General features: G+C 34.9%; 1 protein-coding gene across 1 annotated transcript in view; it reads right to left on the minus strand.

Moving 5' to 3' along the window:
* Positions 1-11,664: 11,664 nt before the first annotated feature.
* The window catches only part of LOC145668255 (KAT8 regulatory NSL complex subunit 2-like), a 54,306-nt gene continuing 46,281 nt past the window's right edge, over positions 11,665-19,689 (minus strand). Inside the window, exons 8-9 of the mRNA XM_081735947.1 lie at positions 17,088-17,234; positions 11,665-12,507 (exon numbers count right to left, since the gene is read on the minus strand). Coding sequence (XP_081592073.1) covers positions 12,145-12,507; positions 17,088-17,234 — 510 coding nt within the window. The 3' untranslated portion in view covers positions 11,665-12,144. The remainder of the gene's footprint in view (positions 12,508-17,087; positions 17,235-19,689) is intronic.

Below are 19,689 nucleotides of genomic sequence, written 5' to 3' on the forward strand. Positions count from 1 at the left end.
TTTCACTTAGAAACTAATATGTGCGTTATCCAAAAATGCATGTTTCAGAATCTTAAGGTACTCACGCAACAATTTCTATAGAGGGAGTTTGGCTAAAGGCATATACGTAATTTGAAGTACTCACCAACTACCTCTATAAAAATTGTTGCGGAAGTACCACAGGATTGTGAAAGTTGGATATTTGGAGAGAATACATATAGTTCCTAAGTGAAGTCTTGACCCGACCACGGTAGGTGCCATAGGTTTGGACCTATGGACCTTTGAAGTTCATTTTTCATATTTTTGACATACTATAACTCCGAAAGGGAGCATTTGTGCACCCAAACTGGTCTATACTTTTTGTATTACCTTGGTGTCATTAATCACATCCCAAATATTTTGTCGGTGTTGTTTTGAAACACCCTGTATAAAACCACTAACTAGAAGGATTGCACATGCTAGTATTCAATCTTATCTGAATAACTGAATCTCTGAAATTAGGGAAATTATTTGATTATCAGTATACATACAATATGGTATTCACATTTATTTTAAACGTTCATTTAGAATAAATAATTTATATTTACTGTCTTCATTGAGCTGTATAATGTTTTGTAAGAGTGTGTTTTGACTTCACTCTTGTATTCAATGTGGGATCAAATTATGGTGATTGCGTTATGTGTTTTATTTATTTAAAAGATTTTAGATAAAATTGATAGCCCAAAAGACCCAGGTGCACTGAAACATTAACAAAAAATGAACAGAATATTTATTAATTCAGCCATGGCCTATATATTAAAAATATGTATCCCTGCCTCCGCGTAATGGGATGGAGAATCTCTAGCCAAGAAGGCATATATTTAATTGAAACACGGAGATCCGTGATTTTGAAGCGCCAGTGCTAACTGCACTCCTACATTCATTAGTTACCATTCATGTGATAAAGTTTTTGGAACAATTGTTTTTGTAAAATATTTATTATTTTCTGCGAGAGTTAATTTAATTATGTTCCCTATTCAAAATAGTGTTAAGTAATAAATAATAATTTAACGATAGAACAATGCTTAATCCCACACCCCTTAGCAGTTAATACACTCTAGAGCAGCCTAATCATCAGATAGCTAAGGACTCTCTTCCTATAACTTTTACAGTATATAAACTCTTAAGCTGATATAACATCTATAACAAGAGTTATACATCATATTAAATTAGAAATAAGTGTGGTTATAATAATTGCTTGTTACGTCAGAAAGAAGTTTCTTTGATTAATATCATAGGTATTAATCTATGTATTTTCGTGTACAGAAAAGAAATAAAGAATTACGCTAGGAAGCCAATTAACTCGTTAGACAAGAAACTGGTATTTTCGTCACTTAGAATATAGACGTCCTCAGATTTCTGAATTAAGAATTACAATTAGGAATCCATCAAAGTATTTTGAATTTGTTTAAAATTGTCTCAATGCTCAACGAATTATTTTTAATTGAAAGTTTTGAATAAAAATCTAAAGATGACACTGCTTTTTTACTTTCTTGTGCACTCTCCTTACGAACAATTGTTCGGCATACCTTACATAGTACGGCAAAGTACTAGGTATCCCCTGTAATCCATAATGTGTACGAAGTATAGATTTGAAGTCATCCTTTGTCTGAACGAAATTCTATTCAGAAATATTTCGCTAAAACGTAAATTATGACTACCACCTCAGCAGATATGTCTACAAGATTAGAAACAAAAATCAGTATTCGGTGAAAGCACTGTTTCTTTCAGAAATTATGTTCCGGGGGGGAAGGCACACTAACAAGGAGAAGGCAGACTTTGGTAAGTGAACTTCGGGGCCACTTTTTGCGAGTTGTTAGTGCATATTTAAAGAATTAATATTGCAAACTGGGAGAGCGCAATGTCCAAAAATAACGGAGATAAACCATCTTAAAGTTTTCTATTCTCGTTGCATATATTGTACGACACACACATTTACCAAGTGTAGGCGTGGCAAAGTGAAAAAATCTTTGACTCATGCGTAAAGGGTTCCGAATTCAACTCTTGTTCAAGTCATACATTTTTTTTTTTTTTTTTGCTTCAACCAATAAAGTAGCCATAAGTAAAATATTAATTCATTATATGTTTATAATGAATAAAACATTAGAAATTTTCAAATCACTTGTAAAATCTTTCAATGTTCCATTTTAACTACGGTAGAAACAAAATTTAATCTATTCCGTAAATATTATTGTTATAAGTAAAAAAGTTTGTAAACAGAACGCTGCAGCCTAGTTGTTGCGCACCTAATTCTACATTTCCCCACTCCCTTCTCCGCGACGATGATGTTTTGCAGTGTTGCAATCTGCAGGGAGCGGAATGGTCTGAGGATTTTCTACAAGATTTGAGTGTAAATGCTGTATATTGACTGTGCCAGTTCGTAACAATGAAAAAATTATAACAAAAAAAAAAAAAAAAGAAAGAAAGAAATTTTCCTTTCAGAAGGCGTGAAGTTCCGCCCGTCGGAAAGCGTCACTGCTTACAGTGTATCCATGAGGTAGTCTGCACGGGCCCGGCCCGTGAATTAATAATATGAGGCCCGACCCGAGTTAGAAATATGTTTTAGCATTTAGGCGCGACCCCATGTGATAATCAAATGAGCCCGAAATAAGCCCGAATTACAAAAACTTAACAATTAAGGCAAAATTGTATTTTTTATTTGCAACAATTACATGTTTAATTTTGCAGTTTAAAAGCTTTTATGATTCAGAGACAACAAGGAAATAAAGGTTATCCTGTACATTTAGTTAACTATGAATTCTCTCTCTAAAAAAAAAAAAAAAAAAAAAAAAAAAAAAAGTCACTATATAAAATCTCATATAATATAAACTGACATTGTCTTGAAGAAAAAACCAAGACACGTTGTTCCCAATGCTCTTGTTCCTTTAATTCAGTGTAAAAAGCACTCAGACAAGCTAAGCATATTTATTTCTGTTACTTTAGTTTTTTTTCTCTATTACACAGCTTTTCTCTCAATTGCACAGTGATTTTAAGTGTGGGCGTCTTAAGCTACAAATTTAGGTGTGCGTTAAAAGTTCTCCAGAAAATATCGTTGTATTATGCCCGAAAAGGTCCCAAGAAATATGATGGTTTATTTAAAAATTTACGACTCGGGTCCGGCCGTAGGCCCGAGCTCGTGAAGACTACTACCATGAGGTTGCTTACCTATTAAAAAAGTAAGATTCGGACTTTAAACATTTTAGCAGGTGATATTTGTTGTAGCATAAGTTTGCTGAGTTAGTATCACTGGAACTTTCAAAGCCAGACCAGTGGATGGAAGAGTAGTGGGGAGGATGGCGGAATACGAAGTGCTCCGCAGCGTTCTGCGCATCTTGGTTTGAAACTTGTCGAGTTATACCGCAGTCGTTGTGTAAAAAATGTTCTTGATGCTTCGTGTTTACATCTGTAGACAGTGTGCGAATTACAAGGGGAATGAGGAGGAAATCTCCTTTGGTTATAGCAACATCCAGTATTAGCAAAGGGGATTTTCCCCTCAACTCCTTTGTAATTCGTACATTGTCAACAGATGTAGACACGAAGCGTCAAGAACATTTATTACACAACGATTGTCGTAACCAGCGGCGTATTTAAGGGAGCGCTTCCGGGCTTAAGCCCCCTGAAATGTTATTTACTATATATAAGTAAATTAAATATCTTGAAGAATTTTCACATTTCCAGGACTAAAGTTGGCAAAGCCCCCCCCCCCCCGAAATAAAATCGCAAATACGCACCTGGTCGTAACCATAATATAACTCGTGATATCAGTATTTACGGAATAGATGAAATTTGGTTTGCCAGTTAACATGGAACATTGAAAGATTTTACAAGTGATTTGAAAATTTATATTGTTTTATTGATTATAAACTTACGATAAATTAATATTTTACTTATAGTTACAATGCCTACTTTATTGGTTGAAGAAAAAAAGAGATGTGTGACTCGAACAGGAATCGAACGCGGGATACTTTATACACGTTTTTACTCACTCTGCCACACCGTCAATTGTTAAATTAGTACATCGCACGATATATGCGGCGAGTACAAAACTTTAGGACGTTTTTTCTCCGTTATTTTGGGCCATTGCGCTCTCCCAGTTTGTAATATTAACTCTTTAAATGTGCACTACCACCTCCCCCCCCCCTCCAAAAGAAAAAATGGCTCCGAAGTTCACTTACCAAACTCTGCCTTCTCCTTGTCAGTATTACGGAAGGGGTGTGTGGCACTGTCAGAGCTTGTCCGGAAGAAGCACTGGGTGAAAGATAACGTGTTAAGTATGAAGCGTTTAAGATCAATCCTTCAAACACTACTGAAGGGGGATTTCTAACTTAATTTCATACATATATGGTACCTTAAAATAAAAGATTTCGACTAAAATTGCCACTTTAAAAACTTCATTTCAGAGAATGGCTATGAGAAACAATAGGGTCAGTGTAAAATACATTATGAAACACACACACTCAAGACTCTATCTACCTTCAAAATGACATTTCCAAAAGTTCAAACGCAACTAAATTGGTTTCTCAGACCTGAAAAAGTTAACCATTCTGAAGTTCATGCAAATATTTAATCTTTCTTCCGAAATAAACTCTTTCAAGTCACCTCCGATTGGGATTTCTCCTTGAAGTGAAAACTGTTCCTTCGTGATTATAAGGTTCACGTACGCCTTTTCGACGCAAAAGATCCAGTTCGGATTCCCGGTGAGAGCGCATGTGTTTCGGAACCCACATTAAGCTGTAGATCTACATCTCATATAGCCTCAGTGCTCAAAGAGACGACAAACTCAAGATCAGCCATCAAACCGAAAACTTATTTACGTCACCTTTTCACTCTCATCAAAGAGTATTAAGCGCTTTTTTTTAATATTACATTTACAATCAAACAAATTAACTTGGAGTACTGTCTTTAAAAATATTTAATTTTAATTTCACATATATATTAGACAACTTAGCATAAAATGATACTTGTAGATCTTCATATTGACCAACACTTTTTTAAATCGCCAATTGATATATATATTTTTATATTATATTAATTATTTCAACTACATTTACGTATAACTTGCAGTGCATATGTAGAGTAAACAAAAAAAGCAATCCTATTATGGTCATTTTTATGCAACAAAACATTGAATGATGATTTTAAAATATTCTGCATTAAATTAGAAGAAATTTTCGATAAAATAATTTTGATACTTTCATACTTGTTTATGTAGTAATGTAACGATTTATCACAGCATTGTGTACAAAAGGAATTAACAAATGTAGTTACTTTTCCTAGAATATTTAAATTAATTTGTATTGCAAAATTATACAACAAATATAGTTAGCACTACATAATGCATAATAAATAGGAAAGTAATGTTTTATTAAAGTTGCGGGTATGTTGACTAAACTTTTATTAAAGTTTCATTTTCAGGTTGTGACAATCAAGTTCCTTCTTTTTATTGAAATCTTGATAATTGTAATATTTGATAAATATAGAAGTTTGAATTATACTTTGTGCACATATTCAAATTGAATTGCATTAAATTATTAATATTGAGAAATTTTTTTTGGATTAAAAGAGATTGTTGAGTTGAGTTTAACGTCCCGTTCAGCAGCGAGACCATATAAGACGTGGACCTACTGATTAACGTGAAATCCGAACCACATGAGCTCCCAAAGGGAATCGAACCCGGGCCTTCCACGCTGGATTAAAAGAGAGTTGTTTAACAAAATATCACTAACAAAGTGCGAACATAATAATAAATATAAAAAACTAGTATGCCGGATTTGAACTGCTGATCATCACCAAACGTGAACATTTAGTGAGAGCACACTAATTGATTGCTCCACGATTGCTAGTTTATTAAATACATCTCGATAACACATATAAACAAATTATACGAAAAGAGGTGGTTGCTCCTTTTTTTAGTTTATTTAAATGGTTTTCTCAACATAATTAGTAATGTCGTCTTGTCAATGTTTTGTTAAAATTTGCATCCTACGGGGGAAATGGAATTTTAAAATTTAGCCTATAAATAAAGTATCTCCAAAGTCCCTCATGTTATATAGATGAAGTTTGATATATAAACTCCTCACTAAAATAAATGGTTTGGTGTAATCGAGTTTTCGAATATTCAGCATCTACAGGAAAAGGTATAAAGGTAATTTATATAATACTTTCTCAACATATAAATATGAATCGAAGTTTTCTGTCTCCTGATCACAGGTAAACGCTGAACTATGTAAAACGAATTTTTGAAAATCAGAATCACTTGGCTAGAGTTGAGTTGATTTTGAGTTTAAAGTCCCTTTCAACAGCGAGGCTGTATGAGACGCGATCTACTGATTACTGTGGAATCCGAACCACATGAGCTCCCTCCGGGAATCGAACCCAGGTCTCCCACGCCAAATCATTTGGCTAGAGTCGTGATTTCACCACCTCACTGTCGCCAAAATATATATCCTAAAGCGGAAGGAGATTCACAATACATGATAAAATAGTGTATCCTGCAAGTCCGTCATTACGGACTTGAATCTACTGATATAAATTCGTCAATGAAGTAAGTGAAGACTTATTCCAGCGTTTAGGATAGCTTGGCTTCTAAAAGGAGAAATGGCAATTTGTAAAAATTAAGTTGATGTTGATTGCCTCATTACCACGTACTGATGATTTCAGGGGGTAGCACAGGGGCACATTTTCTCCTGGGACCAATAAAATTCTTACCACCCTCGTCCAAACTTCCGAAAAAAACAGTACTTTTGGAGTGCTACTTTTACCCTGTGTATTGAAATTCTCCCCCGGGAGAAATAGTTTGTACTCATTACTTTCTTCACTGATAATGGCTTCGAAGATAGTCGAATCAGTTTTCTTTTTTATCATATTGCTTTCATTAGAATCGGTATCCTAAGGGAGAAATCGGCTCCAAATTTGTGATAAAAATATAGTATATTCCGATACTCTTCAAATAGGCAGATTAAATTTTGTTTATAAACTCCTTTTGAAAAGTAAGATGACACTTGTCCCAATAAAGGAGTATGACCCACATGCGAAATTCTTGGCCATCCTTTGTATAGCCAAGGTTTAGCCCCTTCGTGATAAAAAAAACGAAAGTATTGTTTTATTAAAATTAATGATATGTTGATTAAGTTTTATTAAAGTTTCATTTTCGCGTTATGACAATGAAGCTGCGACTTTTTGTAAAACTCTTGATAATTTTAACACGTTTAAAGGCAAAAATTTGAATTGTTTGCCCATATTTAAATTACTAACATAAGAATAATAATATCAAACACCTTTTATTAATAGAAGAGAGCTGTATAACGAAATCTCGCGAACAAAATTTTAAAAATACTGTAGGTACGGAGCTGGAACTAATGATCATCGAAAAATTGGGGGGCACTAAATCATGCTTTAACAAATCACCCTACTACTTGTTGGAAAACACTATAACGAATAGAGAGAACAAGCGTTTCTTAAAAAAAGATAAAAAAGACTGTAGGGTATGTGATTTGTACTGATGGTTATGGAAAAATAAAGTATAAAGAGCAAGCGCTAAATAACTACTCTACAAAGGTAAGTTAAGAGCGGACTACTTTGCAGACGCATATAAGAAAGCCACTAACACAAAATGCATGATTTTTTCGCATATTTTGTAGCTTATTTCTATTTATTCCTTTGTTTACGTGTAAAATGCTTAATATCATTATTAGAGCTATTCCATATGTGTAGTAACTAACATTATGACAGACATACTTTGCATTTTTAACAATTTCTGAACATGAATCTTTGAACCTTATGCGCTCTGAAAGGAGATTCAAGTAGAGATCTTAAAGATAAAACATGTCTAAAATATCAAAAGTGAACTTGACTCCCTCGTGCACTGAATGTGCCAGGTTTAAGTTAAAGATCAATTCACACATAGTGTGTCATGCCCATGTCATTCCCCTGCCATGATCCGTCCGTGTCACTGCCGTGATCATTCACACATATCATGCCGTTCTGTAGCGTGCCACTATTTATTTCTACGCCCTTTCCCTTGGTTCGGATCAACTTGGTGTCCCTTCGTGTGCTACGAAGAAAACCGAAGGATCGCGGCCGACACAGTTTATCTTCAAGCTATCGAGTAAAAGTGGTTGAATTATATAATTGTATTTTATTTATTTATTTATTTACTAAACAAATTTCCGATGTAACAAAAATACCATTATTTTTGTAAAATGTTCATTATTTTCATGAAACAGAGAGAATTTTCTACTTGGCTTTATAACTATCCCTACTAATTTTTAATCGACATCTAATAGTTTACGTTCATTATTTCTGTCTATTACCTGCATATTACTTGCAGAAACTATGCGGAGTAAATGTTTTATTTAATTACTGTATTATGAAATTTTAGTCATATATTAATTAAAATTCCACTATTTGTAAGTTTCTCATTTCGGTTACGAAAATGATTATAAATGAAGCTTCCGCTTTTTATAAAATTCTTGACAGTTTTAATGTTTTTAAAGATATAATTTTAATTTATTTGGAAATATTCAAATAAACTAGAATGAAGAGAATAATACTAACGAGCATTATTAGAACAAAACCTTGTTCCTTAAGGAACTCACAGAATCAAGCTTCTAAAAAAAAAAAAAGTTACTATAGGGTATGGGATTCGAAGTGATGATCGTGGAAAAATAAAGTATGTAAAGTAGAAGCTTTAACCGACTACTCTACGAAGGCACGGTAAGGGTTGCACCTTGGCAGATGCATGTAACGAAATCACTAACACAAAATGCCTGATCGCTTCGCACATTTTGTAGCTTATTTCTATCTAGTCCTTTGTTTAAATGTAAAATGCTTAATAGCAATGATTGTTAGAGCTGTGCCACATGTATAGTAACTAAAATTATGACAGATTTACGTTGTATTTCTAACAAAGCATAAAATTCCCTCCCTCTTTGTAAATTTCGCTGCGCGTTTGCCACGTTTACGAAAATGGAACTTAGAATTTTTCGATGAAAGTTTCGGAGATTTCTTTTTTTTAATTATAACTTGCTTATTTCTTAATTTTTTATTGAAATAGTTTCTGGAAATATGTGTTTTGTTTTTCTGCTTATTTCCAGGAAGAAATGTGACATTTTCTATCACAAGAAAGAGAGTTATTTCTATTTATGTAATTTCTAAAGACATGCGACAACAATTTTGGACATAAGTGTACCTATGTCTTATGATAGGGAATAGACCCCTATACATAACCATATAACCATATAAGGTAATAGAACCTCATCCAAGAGGATAAATTGGGCCAAAAGACCAAACACGTGTTTGTACTAAAATTTGGCAATTTCGTACCCCTAAAAGGGAACGAGGTGGAACACCCAAATTTATCATAATAATACATGTTAAGGTCCGGTACTATAATACCAAATGTTTAAATTGGGCAATTTCCAAAATTTAAGGGGTGGGCCAAAGTACCCCTCCCAAATTTTTAAAGGAGTGCACAAATGTACCTATGTCTTATGATAGGGAATAGACCCCTATACATAACCATATAAACATATAAGGTAATAGGACCTCATCCAAGAGATAAATTGGGTCAAAATGTCAAACACGTGGTACAACGTATTGCTTACGTTTATATTTTGGCAATTTCGTACCCCTAAAAGGGAACGATGTGGACCATCCAAATTTATCATGATACATATTAAGGTCCTGTACTATAATACCGAATGCTTAAAAATTTAAGGGGCGGGCCAATGTACCCCTCCCGGGGTGCACCAATGTACCTATGTCTTATGATAGGAAATGAACACCTATACATTACAATATAACCATATAAGGTAATAGGACCTCATCCAAGAGGATACATTGGGCCAAAAGACCAAACACGTGGTTGTACTAAAATTTGGCAATTTTGTACCCCTAAAAAAGGGAACGATGTGGACCACCCAAATTTATAGTGATCCATATTAGGGTCCTATACTGTAATACCAAATGTTTAAATTGAACAATTTCCAAAATTAAAGGGGTGGGCGAAGGTACCTCTCCCGGGGGTGCAAAAATGTACCTATGTCTTATAATAGGAAATGGACCCCTATACATGACCATATAACCATATAAGGTAATAGGACCTCATCCAAGGGAATAAATTAAATCAAAAAACAAACACGTGGTTGTACCTAAATTTGGCAATTTCGTATCCATGAAAGGGAACGAGATGGACCATCCAAATTTATCATGATACATAATGAGGTCCTGTACTATAATACCAAATGGTTAAATTGGAGAATTTCTGAAATTGAAGGGGTGGGCCAGGGTACCCCTCCTAAAAATTTAAAGGGGTGCACCAATGTACCTATGTCTTATGATAGGGAATGAACACCTATACATGACCATATAACCATATAAGGTAATAGGACCTCATCCAAGGAGATAAATTAGGTTAAAAACCAAACACGTGGTTGTACTAAAATTTGGCAATTTTGTACCCCTAAAAGGGAACGAGGTGGACCACCCAAATTTATAGTGATCCATATTAGCGTCCTATACTATAATACCAAATGTTTAAATTGGGCAATTTCTAAAAATGAAGGGGTGGGCCAAGGTACCCCTCCCAAATTTTTAAAGGGGTGCATTAATATACCCATGTCTTATGAAAGGTAATGGACCCCTATACATGACCATATAACCATATAGGGTAATAACACCTCATCAAAGGGATAACTTAGGTCGAAACAAAACACGTGGTACAACGTATTGCTTACGTTTATATTTTGGCAATTTTGTACCCCTAAAAGGGAACGAGGTGGACCACCCAAATTTATAGTGATCCATATTAGCGTCCTATACTATAATACCCAATGTTTAAATTGGGCAATTTCCAAAATTTAAGGGGTGGGCCAAGGTACCCCTCCCAAATTTTTCAAGGGGTGCATTAATATTCCCATGTCTTATGAAAGGTAATGGACCCCTGTATACGCCCATATAACCATATAGGGTAATAACACCTCATCCAAGGGGATAAATTAGGTCAAAAACCTCCGAAATTTGAATTTTTGGCAATTTTTTACCCATGAAAGGGAACGACATAGACACCCAATACTGATAGAGGTACATACTATGGTCCTAGGCTACCATACCAAATTTTTAGATTTGGCAATTTCCGAAATTTAAGGGGGGTGGTCCTATGTACCCCTGCCAAAATTTAGGGGGTGGGCCAAGGTACCCCTGCCAAAATTTAGAGGGGGTGGTCCTAGGTACCCCTAGGTCATTGACCCCGGGCCAAGGTCATTGACCTTTGACCTATGACGTCACAAAAATTTTTGCTGACTCGGCTGGACATACGGGGGGGCCTACTACTATGACAAATCACTCAGAAAAACAGACAACTAAGAAGGCAGATCCATACTACTAATTTTTAAGTTTTATTAAAACTGGTAAATTCCTTTCCTTAAAAAAGAGAAATATTTCACTTTTACGTCCCACTGTTTGCTGTGTAAGCTAAAGGAGACATTAGAATGAATGAAATTGTGAAATGAAAAGGAAGAATACCAAGAAAACCCAAGAATACGGTAAATATAGTCAAGATTATACATGGTTGAAAAACACTCGAAGAGGCACGGAAAACAAATAACAGTAAAAATAACAGCAGAAAATTAAGTAAACTGTACAATCTTTCATTAAACGTTTTATTAGATTGGGAGAAGGACATAAAGCAGTAACTGTGATCGAGTCTAATTTGATGGCGTATTGAACGCCTCATTTCATACTTTTCTTTCTTTCTTATTCTTTTCCCATCTATTTGATGAAACGATTCAAGAAAGCTTACAGTTCACTTGCTTTTGTGTTGTGTTGCAAGAAAGGATTTTTCTGGCAATGTTTACAACCAACGACTCAGAAAATCAGTTTGCTTTTCTTCATGAACATTAGTATCAATTAACTTTTTCCCCCTTATTACTTTGCACAGAATTACCTTGTAAACTTCAAAATAATCACATGAATAAAGTTTAACGAAATGAAACTGTGTGCTCCATTTATATTGTTTTATATTGTACTGTTATTCACAATGACTTAGTATCACAAGCATGAGATTGGCTTTGAAAGTAGATAAATTATAGTCCCTGAGTAAATGAGAACAAAGTGGTTGATCACGATTCATGTATCCTGTATGCTACTGTTATTGGTTCCTGAAGGACAAATACTGTTGCCTAGAACATTTCCCTTTGCAGTTGAACTGTCACTTAAAGTTCGGTTAATTTCACTTAAATCCTTCATGTCCACATCATCTAAATTCAACGAAGAATTACAACTTGGTATTTGTTCAGGTTCTTTTCGGTTTTTTACTGTATCACAGGTATCACCATGAAATGAGTCACATTTATTTTGTACATTATTAGTCATTTCACGAACGTTCTGTTGCAACACACTGTCTTCTACTAAAGCTGTCAGATCAGCCGTCGTTCTTGAGTTACTGTTTTCAGTTCTGACGGCATTTTGTGCCGAAGTTTCTTCTTCAAGCTGAAAACAAAAAGTAAATATAATAAATACAAGCACACACAGTGGACTATAAGCATTAAGCACATATAGTGGACTATAAGCATTATTGAAATAAAAATAAAGTTTGAGTAAAATCACATGTCCAAAGTGCACACTCCAAGCACGTTTACTTTCGGAATTCATATTGCCTAGTACACGTGAAATGTCCAAGTTCACAAGTCTACGAGTGTGTAGTGCATAATGTCAGAAGATCACTACCTGGAGTACTTGTTTATTAAATATGACCGCCGCTTAAAGTAGGAGCAATGGTTTTGTCGATATGATATCAAGTAAAATATATATATTTTTTTAAGAATAAATCTCTTCAAATTTCGTGTTGAGGTGAATGTTTCTTGAGAGATTTTTTTGGCATATAGGGACTATATGCAAACTAGTAATTCCATAACTTGAATTTAAAATGTTGCAAATATAAATTCAACTTATACATGTAACATTTCCCGTGTACGCAATGAAATTTAGAATAATGTAGGTAAAAACACAATCTTTAATAATGCTATTACGATATTTGTAGTGTATAGTTTGATTATATTAACTGAACTATCAGTAGTCTACTGCAGTTATCTGCATGTAAATTATGCACAGATGTCAACGACATACGAATTAAAACCATAAAGCCCCAACCATATTGGTGCATGATTTTCTACTTTATTTTTAAATTATTAACACTATTTTTCCTTCAATTTGGTTTGGGTCAGGGACTATAATATACGCAATTACCGTAACTGAACATATTACCGTACATTTTCCTATTTTTGACAGTTGACAAAAAATCTGTTCTTTCTATATTTTAAACAAATAATGATAAAGAAATAAAACTTCCCCTGCAATTGAATGAGCTACTAGGTAAGAAACATTGGGATGTATTCAGAATCATTCTGACATGTGATTAGCGCTATACTAAGAACCTGACTACTGCATGAAACATGTTAGTCGGACTGCAATATGACGCGTCACGCGTCAGAACGACTCTGAATATGATTCTTTTGTCTTTATTCATACGATCATCTAAAGTTATAAAACTGTAATTATATTAGCAAATTTTCATTTATGTTAGGTATACTTGGATAAGTTACTTCATTCAGTGGGAATGTTCGGTGCTTGATAGTACGAAGGGGGAAAGTACTAACAATCAGGGCGCAACTGCGGAGTCGAGAACTTCACTAGTATCATAGTAAAGTGCATGTAAGACGCGTAACTGTGTGTAATAGCGTGTAGACCTTCCTCCTTTAAGGATAAGGAAGGAATCCGTATTATTATTAGTATATTATTTTTCGGATTATCGACGGTCAATATAGTTTTAAGAGGAATACCAAATATAAATAATTTTATATAAGAATGCAAACGATTTAAACATATGGAAGCGTCACTAGAATGAAAATTCAAAACCACGGTACACACTGAGCGAAAGAAAAACTCCAGCAAGCGTAGTGACGCGAGCTACGGTTAAAGTTAAATGCCCAAATGTACAGAGAAAAAGATGCGATCGGTGCCGGATTAGAGAATGTGCCGAACTACAGAATACCGGATTAAAGAGCGCCTACTGTACACTAATCTTTAAGAGTAACAATAGGTTTTACTCTTATTTCCATATGGTTTATCTGTATCACTTCTTTTTACATAGTTTTCATAGGTCATTATAAACTTTTGGTGTAGGTAAGAATATGGGTACACCGTAAATAGTGCTCTTTTGGGTGCCTGACACTTGCTGTTTGACTGCCTTCACATACTGAAAGCTTCCTAAGTTATTTTTAACTCACATTGGTTATTAATAATGTCCACATCAGTGCCTTACACGCCCTCACTCTCAATGCTACTAGCTCCCGGGTGAGTCATGAAACTGTCACGTGGGTATTCCTAATAAAAATGGAAAATCTTCAATTGATTGGTAATTTTTAGATTATTAGAACTTGAATTATGATATAGATTATATGCTTTAGACAATATGATGTAGTCACTAAATTTATGTTCCGTTCTTTATAATCTACATGTAAGAGACGTGAAATGATGACATTCTACCTAGGTAGATTACCGATGACATTTTTTCAAAGTGCTTTCCACCACATATTACACATGTTTCTATTCTTCGAAACCAGTTTTGGCAAAGATCTGGGTACACTCATTTTCCCAAGCCCTTAGTTGGGCGTCATCGCTTGCAAAACTCCTTCCTTTCAGACTGATCATCACATGAGGGAACAGCGCGAAGTTACAGGGAGCAAGATCTGGACTATACGGAGGGTGCTCTAACAGTTTTAGTCCAATGTTGGCCAAATACTCTGAGTAAACTTTTGAACGGTGCGCTAGAGCGTTATCATGGTAAAGAAACCATGTGTCTATCTGAGTTTGGGCACTACTGAGAGCTGTAAGAACTTTAGGCAGATATCCCTTGGTATACCACTTCTCTGTGACTCTCTTCCGTGTTTCTAAGACAACTCGCTCGGCAATTCCTCGCACACTAAATACTGCCACCATTCTCTTCTTCACTGATATCGACTTCCGAACAGCCAGGGGGGTCTCCTCATCTTCGAACACCCACACTTTCTTTTGAGCCTTGGTCGGGACGTCATAGTAAGAGCCAAGTTTCGAGACCTGTCACAATACTGTTCACAGAGGAAGATTTTCATTTTTATATTTTTTCAACGTTTCACGCCACCATCAAACACGATGTGCCATCTGCTCTTCAGTCAAGTCATATGGTACCCTAAGGGTATAAAGCTTTCTAATCTCTATTTGATGCTACGTAATCCTATCTGTCTCATGCATTTTCCTTACTGCAGCAATGTTTTGTTCGGTCACACATGAATATGGCCGACCTGACCTTGGAGCATTCTCAAGGCTGAAATTTCCTTTTTGAAACTCTCGGTACCAGTAAATATTGTTGTACGATGAGGACAAACCTCTCCAAGCACAGAAGTTATTTTCTTTAGTTATTTATCAGCACTTAAATTACGTGCAAAATTGCCCGGTATTCAGTTTTTGACCACGACGACATCTCCACCTCGACTAACACAGCTGAAAATCAACTGACACTGAGACAATGACTAGAGCTTCTACAGTGCAGGTTTAGACATGTCTAAACACGCGTTAAGCTGCCAACTCCTGTGATGATCTGTTCTGTTCTATTGCAAAACTTTCCTAGTGCCCTACTGTCTGACCCGTTAACAGACATTAAAAAAACACTATATTTATAGTCAATAATATATGATTGCCTCCACATTTTAAATCTGCAGTTTATATATATATATATATTTACTATAATTTTAAAGCGCGTTTTCTACCCAGCATATTTCTTTTAACTAGCACGAACAATTCTCATTCTTTTATTACCAATGTTTCATGTTCTAACACAATACGGTGAAGCAACAAAGTTCGCGCCAAAAGTTAATTTAACGAATTGCACTAGATATAATGCACTTCAAGCTTCCATATATGATTTTTTCCCTGAAGGTAAACTATACTGACATGACTGCTTCATTGTATCTGAGCATGTATAATTGATCATATGATGCATGCTAATTATGAAATAGTGTGTCAAGAGGAGGAAAGTGTGTGTCTCGTTGTTTAGCAATATGATGACAGTGTATGGATCAATAGAAATTTAAAGATGTATATAGTCATTTTCGCCCATTATCTGCGTAAAGCTCCAATCGTCGAACCCCGTACCCTGCATCCTCTGTAAGTGGTACGAGTGGACTTACTGCTCGTGGAGAACACACCAGATACACACGTGACTAACACTCATATTACAGGTAACGGATAAAGTACTCAAAGGGATATCCTCCACGTGCTCCAGCACAGGTTCTTCAAAGGCAGATGTACGGTGCATTCTTCTAGCACCGTATTTACGTCAGTTTCTCACAGACATTTTTCAATTCTCGCATACATGGGTGTTTTATCGCGTCGAACAACCGCAACGCGCTCCCCATCAAGCGACCAGCAGCTTGCCCACTGCGTTCACTTACCACTATCAGGACCATAATGGTATTCTTGCTGAAGGTATACTCCGCCACTGAATTATTGCACTAGAGTGTTTGAATGAACTGAGGTAACATTGTGTGATGCTTTGCTGGGAGTATTGTGAATATAGCATATACGCACGACCGATCTACCGAACAACGTTTCACCGCTTGCCCGGGGGAGCACGTCAGAGATATAACACAGACAGCAAAAGAAAACAGGAGAAAGAAGAAAGAAAAAGCGCGTGTAAGAAACTTCAAGTCGTTCTATCACGCTATCTTTGTTTTTTCTTCCCCCCCCCCCCTCTTCTAGTTTCCTCACGCACTATACAAAATTACGTGTATGAGTACTACAAAAAACGATAAAGCAAAGAGCGCAAATCAGCACTTTTGGACTTATCTATCATTTTTTGTCTCATGGACAACAGCCTCTAAATTGAACTTGTTTTTTTCACATATAGATACTAGATTTAAAAGCTAATTGTCCTAATTCTTGATTCAAAATTATTCCTTTATGTATGCCATATCTTAAGTTACTAAATGCCTTAGAAAATAATAGAAATAAGCATAATAGTATCTAATACATACCCTTTTCTGAAGCTTGATATGTGGGAGAGACGATAAACTAACATGATAAATACAAGACATGTCTACAAACATATTTGCAATTGGTTCCCTGCATTGCATATCTGCTTTCGAGCATCCACATGGACTATACAGAACCTGATGAGGGTCCTGTAAGAGAAAGACAATAAGTTTCTCAATGTTTTCATGTATGCAAATATATGAAATGCAGAGAGATAAGCAATGATGTTAATAACTCACTTTTGCGTACTTACAACACAAAATACAGTAAAACCAAGCATGCAATAAAAATTTAGAAAGCTGTGACTAATTACAATAAAATAAGATATTTATACTGTAAAAGGAAACTATTGAGAAATTAGAAATTACTATTTGCCCTGTTTGCAATACATCTTGTGTTGTAGTTTGTGAAGCAGCAAGAAATGTTCATTAACTAGTGTAAAAATTTAATTCCCATACATCCTACCCCCACTAAAACCTTTCTCTAACCAATGGTTTGACAATGCTGATAGCTGTCAGCGAAAACTGACAATTCGACGGTACTTTGCAGCTACCTCGTATCTTAAAAAGTTCAAAAATTTGGAGATTAGAAGTCGCTGACTTTTAACTAATCTCAATTTTTTTCAAACATTTTTTTTCTTCTCCTGTAAAGTTTTTTTTTTTTTTTTTTTTTTTGAGATACAAGAAAGCTGCATAGTACTGTCGAAATATTATTATTATTATTATTATTATTATTATTATTATTATTATTATTATTATTATTATTATTATTATTATTAACAATCTGTAATAATTTAGGTGGGCAAAGTTTGATTCCATTTGCTGCATTTATTTAAACCATGTTCTCAAAGCCATTTTCCAAGTAACTTTCTGCAGATAATTTCTAACTAGTATTTTCAGCTCTAAAAATAAAATTTGTATAAATTTTATTTATTTTTTAGTTTGTACACACTACCAATGTGTATAATCCAAATGTTGAAAAACGCTGGATTACTCGCAAATATACCATAGATCCTCCATTTGTTGGATGGTTATTTTAGAACGCACACTTGTCAACACAACTATTTTTCTGTTTGATAATTATTTCTTCAGCTTCAGTAAATTCTATTACCTCTCGTAAGTCTGGGAGACGAATAAAATACATTTCTTCCGCCTCCCTATTTTCTTTAACTTTGTTTCATAGGTAAAAATACAAAATTATACAGTCTATTTGCAAAGAGGTTCACAATTTTTTCAAAATTTTACTTATTTATTTGTAAGTGAAAAGGGAACAGCTTCCTCCTTTCAAACTAGAATAAATTAAGAGCATGAGGAGAAAGTGTATTAAAACTAAAGTTACGAATGTACTTCCTCATTTTTAGGGCCAGTATCTATTTACCATAGGCAGTGTAGGTAGTTTAAATCCTTCAAGAAATAGTGCCATTCTCACGTTCCAGAAAACAGGACTCAAAGGCGCATGAAATTTGTCTAATTTAGTCGTTAAACTTCATCACTTAGATCATTATACAATAATTACAAGAAACAATAATTACATTTGCAAACAACTCACGAGACACGCTAGTCAGTATGTCAGCACTGAATGTAATATCGTGTTACTACACATTCAAATATAAACAATTGAATCAAAGGTACACAATATCATTAATATTGCATGGTTTCTGATCTGAGGCACACAATTACTTGCTTCAGGAATTCCTCCATGCATCTTTGTTTTAAACTCTACTTTCTATTCTGCAACAGCAACAACCAATAGTAATGCTTTAGTAATACGCATATCAAAGTCGTTCTTAATATCAATGTAATACGTAAACCAACTGTACAAGTACAGGCGTGCGTGTTTCACAGATTTGATGCAGAAAGATCATAACTTACTGACTGGACGCATTTTTGGTGAGTGAATTTTTTCTTTGTACTAAATCAACGAAGAACCGTTTGAAGGTGGTAAGATACGTTTCAGCGAACAAAGAGTAAATTGTGTGGCACACTTGGAAGTCTTCTGAGGTCAATATGTTGAGAATTATGGAAGGTTTTTAGTGTAGTTCTCAAAGTCCCGTTTACCCTCGAAAATTAATTTATACAATCCATCCTTTGTAAAATGTATGAATCGCAAAATAGCTTTCGTTCTATGGTGAAGATCGTTAATGGGCGTGTGCTGAAGTTGGATTATTGGGTGACAAAAGCAGCTCATACTCTTTCCAGCTTCACGGTAACCACTACTAATTAGACAGTTATATTACTCTTGAGCTTACTCTAACCACCAAGCAGAAATAATCAACTAATTTTGATTGCCTTTTATGTTAATACCATTTGATCGAAAATCATCCTATACAATTCTTGAAATGATGTGAAGTTTCTCGGCACATCACTGACAGGAATATTTATAATAATACTGATTTCTCTATGGCTGTGCAAGCGTTAAGAACTTGTCTTATATGAAAGTTAGAATTCAGGTGGATATCCTAATTATACGTACAAAGACTTCCTTGGACTGATCATTCTTTATGAACCACGAATAGTGTGCCAATTATATGTCACTTAAGCATCTATTTTAAGCCTACTCTTAAGCCATTTCAGTCAGGGTGACACGCCGGTTTTCCTGAATAAA

The sequence above is a fragment of the Thermobia domestica genome, chromosome 13 (assembly GCF_964235325.1).
Source record: "Thermobia domestica chromosome 13, izTheDome1.hap1.1, whole genome shotgun sequence".
NCBI lineage: Eukaryota > Metazoa > Arthropoda > Insecta > Zygentoma > Lepismatidae > Thermobia > Thermobia domestica.